The sequence below is a fragment of the Adiantum capillus-veneris genome, chromosome 22 (assembly GCF_014529385.1).
Source record: "Adiantum capillus-veneris isolate H3 chromosome 22, ASM1452938v2, whole genome shotgun sequence".
NCBI classification, from domain to species: domain Eukaryota; kingdom Viridiplantae; phylum Streptophyta; class Polypodiopsida; order Polypodiales; family Pteridaceae; genus Adiantum; species Adiantum capillus-veneris.
In genome coordinates this window covers 128,285,499-128,296,322 of record NC_140952.1, presented here as the reverse complement: position 1 = coordinate 128,296,322, position 10,824 = coordinate 128,285,499, and the positions used below count along the sequence as shown (strand labels likewise).

Genomic DNA, 10,824 nt, shown 5'->3' with positions numbered 1-10,824 from the left:
GCGTTAACTGATTGCAGGATACACACAACAGGAGCAGGGACAAAAAGCTCTCGGCTTTTCAGCGGATGCAAAGTGAGGGCCTCTATGCAAATGCAATCACCTATGCGTGCATCTTGAAGGCATGTGGCTCTACGCAAGATGTTGATATGGGCTTAAAAACTCGCTCTGATATTGAAGTCATGGGCTGTTGCAAAAAAATCTCGTGCTTGGCAAGGCCTTGGTTGATAAGTATGTTAAATGTGGTGCACTTCAAAAAGCACAAATCGTGCCTGAGGAGCTTCCTGTCTTGATGGCAAGCAAGGTCTCTCCAAATGCAATTACCTATGCCTACGCAGGCATCTCGAAGGCATATGGGTCAGCAGATGCAATTGAAGGCATGGTCTCTCTCCAGATGCTGTCAACTACATGTATGCAGGCATCTGCAAGGCATGTGGGTCAGCAGATGCAATTTCCGACGCAGCCATAGATGCAATCACTTACGCAGGCATCTTGAAGGCATGCGGGTCATCAGATGCAATCACCTTCGTAGCGATAGATGCAATCACCTACGCAGGATGCTGATATGGGCTTAGAAATTTACTCTCATATCGTTAGTCAAGAGCTGTTGCAAGAAATTGTCGTGCTTGGCAATGCCTTGGTCGATACATATGCTAAATGTGGTGCACTTCAGAAAGCACAAAACGTGCCTGAGGAGCTTCCTGTGGATGCAAAGCGAGGGCCTCTCTCCAGATGAAATCACATACGCGTGCATCTTAAAGGCATGTGGCTGTATGCAAGATGCCAATATGGGCTTGAAAATTCCCTTTAATAGGGACTGTTGCAAAAATTTGTTGTGCTTGGCAATGCCTTGGTCGATATGTATGCCAAATGTGGTGAGGGATGTTGTCTTTTGGAACGCTATGATTGCAGGATATGCCTGACAAGGGCTGCGTCACGAGCTCTGTGCTGTTTTCTGCAAGTGCTTGAGAAGCTTACTCTTCGGAACGGCGTTAACTGATTACAGGATACACACACAAAGGCGGAGCCTCTCTCCAGATGCAATCACATACGCGTGCATCTTGATGTACGCAAGATGCCGATATGGGCTTGAAAACTCACTTTAATAGGGGCTGTTGCAAAAAATTGCAGTGCTTGGCAATGCCTTGGTCGATATGTATGCCAAATGTGGTGCAAGATCTTGTCTCTTGGAACACTGTGATTGCAAGATATGCCAGACAAGGGCCGCGCCGGAAGCTCTGGGCTGTTTTCTGCAGATGCTTGAGGAGCTTACTATTCGGAATGACGTTAACTGATTGCAGGATACGCACAATAGGAGCAGGGACGGAAAGCTCTCGGCTATTCTCAATGGATGCAAAAGTGAGGGTGTCACGTGACACATCCGGCCCTATGTGTCCGTGGACAAGCTACACCATAACAGGGTTTCTGTCAGTCCAGTCAGTCTAGATTAGGATTGATCTGACACTTTTGTGAGTCTATTCGTAGACCGTGCATGCCCAATCACTTAGTATAGATGCATATCCTCTGGTTGCACACAGCATGATCATCAGTATTTCCATCAGAATCAGTTAGGGGATTTTTCCAGTGCATTTAGCCTATTTTTGACATTTTTCACTTATTAATTTAAGTGACTTCCCAACAAAAGTAGGTAGGGCAATTTGGGTAAGAAAATATATAAACAAACCAAAGTTAGCACTAAATGGCAGATGAGCCAGGAGTACAACAGGCCTTTGGCAAATGGTCCTCCCCTCTCTCAGCAAGAACCCTCAAGCACCCATTTGCCTAGCGTTTCCACTCCCCAGCAGCCTGGCGTTTTTGGTCCCAAGCATCCTCGCCAACAACTTCAGCCCTAGCGTTTTGCTCATCGCCAACCACCCTCTTGCCTTGGCGTTTTCAGCAAGTTCTGGACCGCAGTGCTCCCCTTGCACATAGCGTTTTTCACCATCGCTACAGGCTACAAATACCCAACGTTCTCATCATCATCAGAGGCTGCAAATAACCAGCGTTTTCAGCTTTCATTCGCAGCAAGACAGGCAGCGATTTCAGCCCTAAAGAAAGCAGCATTCCAGCGTTTTCTATCACAACATGTCAGCGTTTTTTTAGCAGCCCAAAACAGCCCCAAAATTCAGCAATCATCCGCAGCAGATTTCAGCCCATAGCGTTTTTGGACAGCAATAGAAAGATTGCAGATTTCAGCCCTTAGGTCGGTCTCGTCGTCATCGCCAACATAGCATAGACTTGCATCAGTCACATGCATTCAGTTTGTACCAGTTTGTGCAATCATAAGTAGACCACTCTCGCCGACGAGAGTGGGGCCTTCGGAGGAGGGTTTTACGTCGTCTCTGGTGTCGTATCTCTCTTCTCTCTCTATCTCTCAGTCTCATACACTTGCACGCACAATGTCGATTCACTTTGTTTGTGATCATAGCATTCTCTCATTAAGAATGGAAGGCTCTCCCTTCCATAAGAACAAAAGGAACCTTGAGCACAGTTCAGAGCACTCATCTTGAGCAAAGCGCAAACATCCATTCCGTTGCACCTAACATTGGTATCAGAGCTTTGGCAGTGTTCTGTATCACTCAAGGAAAGAACCACAAGAATCACAAGAATTTTTTTTGCTTGTTGCGGTCGCACGAACCCAAGTTCACTTGGGCGTGTCGATTCCTAATTGTGTTTTTGAAGAGTGACAGGAATCCTAGGAAAGAAGGGCTTGTCCAGCCTCCCCTTGTGTCTCTTTTCACTCATTGAGAGCGGACCGTGCACTTAGCGGCCGGCCAATCAACGTGAGGTGGGAAAAAGCAACCTTGGTGTGAGCGCAAGGCCGCCAAGGGGTGCGCCCGCAGAAAGGAGTAGAACTCGGGTGAAGAGAAGATCCTTCTCAAACACAGATTACAAGCGAAAGAAAACCTCAAGAACCCAAGAACCCAAGAACCCAACTTCCTCATGAACTTAAGAACCCACAACTTCAGAATGGTCATCACTCGAAGCGGAATGGATACTTCGCTTGGAGGTGATGAGCATGAGAGAGGCGAAGAAGAATTTTCCCCACAAGGAGGTTTTTCTGACCCTTCCCCATCTACACAATGATTGCACTAACTCCTATGGAGGAGTTGGAGCTGATGTTTCTAGAACAGAATTTAGAATGCGAAGCAAGAAATGCAAAAAGAATGGCAAAAAAGGAACGTAGACACGCAGAAAGAAGAGCAGAAAGAAAAGCAGAAATGGAGCGCAGACACCAAGAAAGAATGACAGCCGCCGTCAAAGGAAAGAGAGACCAACACATGAAGGAGTTCTTGCGACTCTTTTCTCAAGCTCAGGCACAGATGCAAGAGATTCGGGAAAAGGACTCTCTCAGTCTCTTCTTCTCCACAGCATGATACACAGGATTTGCATGATGATAAGCATGATGATGATTTGAATGCCAATGATTTGCATGCAAGAGATTCGGGAAAAGGAGACTCTCTCAGTCTCTTCTTCTCCACAGCATGATACACAGGATTTGCATGATGATAAGCATGATGATGATTTAAATGCCAATGATTTGCATGATGATTTGGTTGACAATGATAAGCATGATGATCTGGATGATAATGATGAGCATGATGATTTGCATGATCAAGATGTGATTTCTCACAAGCATTATGATTTGCATGATCAAGATGTGATTTCTCACAAGCATGATGAGTTGCATGAAGATGATGTGATTGTTCACAAGAATGATGTGTTAGTGCTCGTTGCAGATTCGATCCATCACGAAGGATCGATCTTAGCTCTCGAGCCTAGGTCCAAAGAACCCTCACATGAAGTATCATGTGTTCGCATGATTGATACCCACGCATTGTTCGAGTGTTTCATTCGTGATCGTTTCCTGTATTTTAGTCAGCGCCTTTATGTGATCCCTTTTCCTAGGCATGACATATTGTACGTTGAGCACGTTTCACTCATAAAGGAGCACGAATGTATGCGGATTGTTCATGAAAAGCTGAAAAATATGCATTCAAGGAAGTCACCTTTCCTGTCTCTTCCTTGGCATGACACATTCGTAGAACGAGCACATGAAAGTATGCGCACCAAGCATGGGCATTTACGTTGTGAATTGCCACAGTTGATTGATTTGGATCAGAATGACAAGATTCGATCTCATTGTTTGCGTGTGTGTGGTGAACGGGTTGGCACTCCGTCTATTTGTTCATTTACATTGCATGCACAGTCGTTGAGGAAGATTAGATTTTTTTCACTCACTTTACATGGAATAAGTATGTTCATGGTTTTGTGTTGGAAGTGGTTTCAGGAATTTTCAGCCATGGAGATTCTTGAAGAAGAAAGAAGTATGACTCTAGACGAAGTTGAAGCATCGAAGGAGCCACAGAAGACTTTGTGTCGCTTTTGGTGCGGCCCAAAGAAGCAAGCGTTGCAAACCTTTATGAAGTTCAAGTACCGCACAACCCAACATCAGAGTGGGCCGGCGAAGAGTCCCTTCCAGGATTCCGGATGCTATTGGCGATCTCCCTCGACGCCATACAGTTCGGTACCAGTACCTCACTTTGAAAAGGAGGGGATGTCACATGACACATCCAACCCTATGTGTCCGTGGACAAGCTACACCATAACAGGGTTTTCGTCAATCCAGTCAGTCTAGATTAAAAGTGATATGGCACTTTTGTGAGTCTATTCGTAGACCGTGCATGCCCAGTCACTTAGTATAGATGCATATCCTCTGGTTGCACACAGCATGATCATCAGTATTTCCATCAGAATCCATTAGAATCAGTTAGGGGATTTTTCCAATGCATTTAGCCTATTTTCCCTTTAGCACTAAATGGCACATGAGCCAGGAGTACAACAGGCCTTTGGCAACAGGTCCTCCCCTCTCTCAGCAAGAACCCTCAAGCACCCATTTGCCTAGCGTTTCCACTCCCCAGCAGCCTGGCGTTTTTGGTCCCAAGCATCCTCGCCAGCAACTTCAGCCCTAGCGTTTTGCTCATCGCCAGCCACCCTCTTGCAACGGCATAGTGACATAAAAACCCGTCTCAGCCCTCTGAAACCCCGAAACGGCGAAACGGCCGAAACGTTTCGGCGAAACGTGCGAAACAAGTTGATTTTTTCTTTTTTGCCCCCTTTTGACCAATTAACCTCAAATCACCCGTTCGGGGATTTTTTAAGCTATGCACAAAGGCCGCCTCAAAAAATCGATAGATTTTTTGACCCTGACACACATCGAAAAAAGTCTCTCTCTCTCTCTCTCTCTCTCTCTCTCTCTCTGAGCCTTACACGTCAGTATGACCCCCTCGTCTTTACCTCCACGTTGTTGCAGCTGGCTGCACTTACCTTGTTCGCTCATGACTCAAGTCTCACATCTAGATTTTGGTATTTCATGTCTTTACAAATGAATTTGTATGTATATTCAATGTATAATTATACGAACATACATATAAAACGAGCCCTCTGTTTTGCTTTCTTTGAGCTTCGAAACGAAACGTTTCAGAAACCTCAAAACCCCAAAACCCACGAACCCCGAAATGTTTCATGGCACACTGCTCTTGCCTTGGCGTTTTCAGCAAGTTCTGGACCGCAGTGCTCCCCTTGCACATAGCGTTTTTCACCATCACTATATGCTACAAATACCCAGCGTTTTTTTCATCATCAGAGGCTGCAAAATAACCAGCGTTTTCAGCTTTCATTCGCAGCAAGACAGGCAGCGTTTTCAGCCCTAAAGAAAGCAGCATTCCAACGTTTTCTATCACAGCATGTCAGCGTTTTTTTAGCAACCCAAAACAGCCCCGAAATTCAGCAATCATCCGCAGCAGATTTCAGCCCATAGCGTTTTTGGACAGCAGTAGAAAGATTGCAAATTTCAGCCCTTAGGTCGGTCTCGTCGTCATCGTCGTCATCGCCGACATAGCCTAAACTTGCATCAGTCACATGCATTCAGTTTGTACCAGTTTGTGCAATCATAAGTAGACCACTCTCGCCAACAAGAGTGGGGCCTTTGGAGGAAGGTTTTACGTCTCTGGTGTCGTATCTCTCTTCTCTCTCTATCTCTCAGTCTCATACACTTGCACGCACAGTGTCCATTCACTTTGTGTGTGATCATAGCATTCTCTCATTAAGAACGGAAGGCTCTCCCTTCCATAAGAACAATAGGAACCTTGAGCACAATTCGGAGCACTCATCTTGAGCAAAGCGCAAACATTCATTCCGCTGCACCTAACAGAGGGCCTTTGTCCAGATGCAATCACCTATGCGTGCATCTTGAAGGCATTCACCAGATGTGAAGTGAAATCTCTTGGAGTGCTGTGGGCTGCTTTAGACAGATGCCAAGTGAGGGTTTCTCATATGAAGATTGTTGATAAGGGATTGTTGGTGAAGAAATATCGTACTTGGTGGTGCTTTGGTCTAACTGTATGTCAAATGTGGTGCTCCCACGATAGCAAAAAAAAGCTCTTGATGGGCTTCCCTCCGGAATGTCATCACCTCGAACGCATTGATTGTTGGATATGCCCAGCTTCATTGTGACAGTGTAGCTCTGGAAGCGGATGCAAATGGAAGACTTTTCTCCAAATACATTCACCTACGCTTGCACCTTGAAGGCCAGTGGCCTTATGCAAGCTGTTGACATGGGTGAGAGAATTAACGAGAAGATACCTGGTCCGGCGCTGTCGGTAAAGGATGTCATGCTTGGCAGCATTTCGTTGATATGTATGCCAAATGTGCTACTGTCATAAAGTATCAAAAGATGAAAAGTTCTTGATTCGCATTCTCCCTGGAGTGTCATCACCTGCAACGTGTTGGTTGCAAGATATACCTAATATGCCCATCGCAAGAAATCTCTTGATTGTTTTCACGGAACCTCTACCTACGCTTACACCTTGAAGACCTGTGGCCTTATGAAAGACACTCACATGGGTATCGGAATTCACGATGTGATCGCTTGTCAACGTTTGTTGTTGGAAGTACGATTTCATGCTTGGTGGTGGTTTGATCAATATGTATACAAAATGTGGTGTCCTCACAATAGCACAAAAACTTCTTGAAGGGTATCCTCCCTAGGATGTCGTCTCTTGCAGTGGGTTAAGTACAGGAGATACCCACCATCGTTGATGTAAAGAAGTGCATTGGCGATAGACATTCAATCGCGCGGTGAGTAAGCATTATCATTTTTTGATTTTTGACACTGAGAACGTAGTTAATGAACACACTGAAAATTGCACATTGCCATGGGAATGGCACGTTCCCTCGTATTATAAAAATTGGGGAGGACTGTGCAAACTCCTCCATGCAAGGAGACTTGCATGTTTTCTTTCTTTGTTAAACATAACAATGGAACAACAAACAATTAATAACAATGGCATCTTGTACGATCATGAACATTGAGCTTGACACTCCTTGTGGTTTTTAGCGAGGTACCCCTCTGAAGCACTACGATCGATATCCAATTTATGCGGAGGTACACCTGTGAACCACGACAATCGGTATCCCAAACACTCTCAAGTAGAAAAATCTAACACGCTTTCATGAAAAATCTCTCTCTCTCTCTCTCTCTCTCTCTCTCTCTCTCTCTCTCTCTCTCTCTCTCTCAGTTCTCAATATTTTGTTCGATCTCAATTTAATGCGAATGCAGCTAACGAAGCACTCTAGTTGGTTTTAATAAGAGATAAGTGTTGCATGGCTCGTATTTCTGTGCATGAATCTCCAACTTAAATTGCAATAATTATCTTAGAGAACTCAAGCTAACATCGACAAGAATAGGTATTCTTACCCTTTAAACTCGGTTCTTCTCGCAAACTCACGAATGACATGACCAAAAAGGTTATCCAAATTACCAAAGCCATGGTAAGTGGCTCATTGCTCGACTTAATTTTCACAAAATCGAAGATCCATATAGACGTGGTAAATACACTATGAAAACACATGTTATGAAGGAAAACAATAACCAACTTGCCAAAGAGTATTTGAGCATTGCGCTCATAGTTCCGTTGTGGGCATAGCAAGTGAAGATTTTCTTCAAGTTCTTTTCATGTGACGACATCTGTGCCAACATACACTCACATTTACCAACACCTTTAAAAACATGTGAAGTCCAAATGCATCTTATCAAGCATCAGCTTCTACCCAATGTAACAGGGAACGGGCGGAACGCAGCACACTTTCCGAAACGGCGTTTCGAAAGAGTCCCGTTCCCGAAACGGAGTCGGGAACGGAACACCGTTCCGGAACATGGTGTAACCAGAACGGCGTTCAGGAACGGGGGGAACACGGCACGTGAGGCGGAATGGAGGAACGCGGGGCAGAACGGGCAAAAGTAGGCATTTAGGGGCAGATTTGGGGCTGTTTGAGGGCAGGTTTGGGGGCAGATTTGGGGTTGTTTAGGAGTTGATTTGGGACTAAGTTGAATAGAGGTAATTCAAGCCTTACTTTAGTCGACCGTTCCGGCCCCGTTCCCGTTCCGGGCCCCCTTCCTCCTCCCCATTCCCGTCTCGTTGCCGACCCTCCCATTCCCGTTCCCCGTTCCCGTTCTGGGTAACTATGCTTCTACCTACGTAGAATGCCAATTCAGCCTACCACCAACCACCCAGTGCTGTATTGGAGATGTCTACAGAGGTCTACGACATTTGCAAAACAAAGAGCTGTGCTTGGCCACAAGGAGTGACAAATATTGACAATTTGCCAACATTGGCAATAGGGATGACATGAAGACAATTGTTTTGTGCCACTATTGGAGCTTCGGTGCAAAGAAACCAACAGTTAATTATTATATTTTACCTCTCTCTCTCTCTCTCTCTCTCTCTCTCTCTCTCTCTCTCTCTCTCTCTCTCTCTCTCTCTCTCTCGTACATGCACAAACCCACGAGCAGCATGTAGGCAACCCCTTGTGAGCTTCTCACAAGTTCTTAACCTTGTTGTCATCGTGCACAAGTATAAAATAGAAGCGTAGGAAAAATTTGACTGCTCCAACCCCAGTGAATAGAGCACAAAATAGTATACATAGAAAGATAAGTAGAATCAACTCACTTGTGCAACATCATGACACAACAAGTGAAAGCATCAACCCGATTTTCTGACATTTCCTCGGACTCTTTTTGAAACACTATCCAAAGCTTAAGAATCATCATATGATACGTGAAATGCGGCGGAGCAACCAGGCGCTTGTGGATCCTCAGCACCGCAACAGTCATAAAACTTTGCCGCATAGGGAGGATCACCCGGTTTCAACTCATAGTACCTGTATGTTTGCATAGTAGAAAATCAGGTTCATGTTACAGACACACAAAACCAATCGTATCTTGCATTCAAACAACTACAGTAAATTTAAGACGTCGCACATGCAACCTGGTCTTTAGCACATCATCAAAAACCCTATTTCCAAGTGTGTGTGTGTGTGTGTGTGTGTGCGCGCACGCGCACGCACATGCGTGCGCATACATGTCCATATGCACATGTGCATGCGGCTGCAAAAACTCAGCCTACCATCTCTTTTGGCACCCAAAACCACTTGAAAACAAAATTTCTTGAAAGTCTCAATCTGCAACATGTGCATGCACATGCCAAAACATTGAGCCCACCATTGTCATGTATGAGTGCAATAAGCAGGTTAAATACCCGACGACGATGTGAAACAAATTCACATGGGTAAAATATGGCGCTGACCTCTGTTGATCGTCGTGGCGGCGAGAGACAAAGAAAGAAGGATGGAACCGACAAGCAGTGGCGGAGTTCAGGAGAGGGTAGTAGAGAGTCTTGCAACGCCTGCACACCATTTCCCTATTCGGCTGCTCGTGAAGACTCATTTTCTGGAGAGCTCTCTCTCTCTCTCTCTCTCTCTCTCTCGATAGATCTTCTTCTTCTGTCTCTCTCACTAGTCTTGCTCGGTGGGCCTTGCTATACAATGTTGTAGCAATGAATGATTAAACAAGGCGTCTTAGAGAGAGGTTGGTGCTGGCTTTCACTCTGATTAATGAGAGAGAGAGAGAGAGAGAGAGAGAGAGAGAAGGAAGCGAAGAAGAAGAGAGACTATATTTATTAAAGAGGAGAAAAATAAAACATACCTTGCCAAATTTGAAGGGTGCTCCGTTGTACACGGGCTAAAACTCTCCCAGCATTTACCCTCCTTTTTTATCGAAAGACAATGCCAAAAAACATGATTTTGAGAGGCATATACATTTTAAAACAAGCAAATGGATAAAGCATCAATGGTTTGCAATAAGAAATGAAGTGCTTTACTGACCTGCAATGATGTAAATGTGTTTTTGGATTGTCCAAGCTACACGCTGATCTTTGAGTCAAGCTACAAAAAAGCAATGTGAATAGTTAAACATTTCGTCTTCCAATGAAGCGCCACAGATTGAAAATGCTAAGTATATAGTGCACGTCATACAAAAGTGCCATACAAAAGTATGGTGGAGAGTTGGCATTGTGGTCTCTCCAAATATTATAAGAAACAGAATCCATGCCATGTCCCGTCGCATTTATGTGTTGCACAAGCAAAAGTATAGGCATAGGGAATTGGATATAGATGGCGGACTTTGCAATGTTGTCAATCTGGAGTCATGCTTGTGCAGTCGAAACATCCACTATTATGAATATATATCCTCTCTCTCAGACACAAAATAAGATTCAAGACAAATACAAAAGATACAAGATAATGGTTAATCTTAAAGAGAAGCAGATCTAACTGTATGTACTATGTCAAGGGTCCACTACATAAAGAGTTATGGCTGCTTTTCTACAAGCGTCTTACAAATCGTACTTGCATCTGGTTAAAATTTGATTAGGGAAAATTGGCTCAGGTCACCGAACCCAAATGGGTCCTCCAGCCAAGTTCTAATTT

At 44.6% G+C, this 10,824-nt stretch overlaps 1 protein-coding gene across 1 annotated transcript; it reads right to left on the bottom strand.

Annotated features, from left to right (window-relative positions):
* Positions 1-8,855: 8,855 nt before the first annotated feature.
* On the bottom strand, positions 8,856-9,880 carry LOC147430200 (uncharacterized). The gene is made up of 2 exons (XM_086495537.1): positions 9,645-9,880; positions 8,856-9,219 (listed from the first exon to the last, which is right to left on the bottom strand). The coding sequence occupies exons 1-2, from the start codon at positions 9,782-9,784 to the stop codon at positions 9,096-9,098; spliced, it is 264 nt and encodes an 87-aa protein (XP_086351663.1). The 5' UTR covers positions 9,785-9,880; the 3' UTR covers positions 8,856-9,095.
* Between the last annotated feature and the right edge of the window lie 944 nt (positions 9,881-10,824).

What these genes read in the sequence shown, in the direction of transcription:
- LOC147430200 (XM_086495537.1), bottom strand. Translation starts at nt 9,784, where the DNA reads ATGAGTCTTCACGAGCAGCCGAATAGGGAAATGGTGTGCAGGCGTTGC. An exon ending in CGCCACGACGATCAACAGAG is followed by an intron (nt 9,220 to 9,644) that starts GTCAGCGCCATA and finishes GCAAACATACAG; the next exon opens with GTACTATGAGTTGAAACCGG.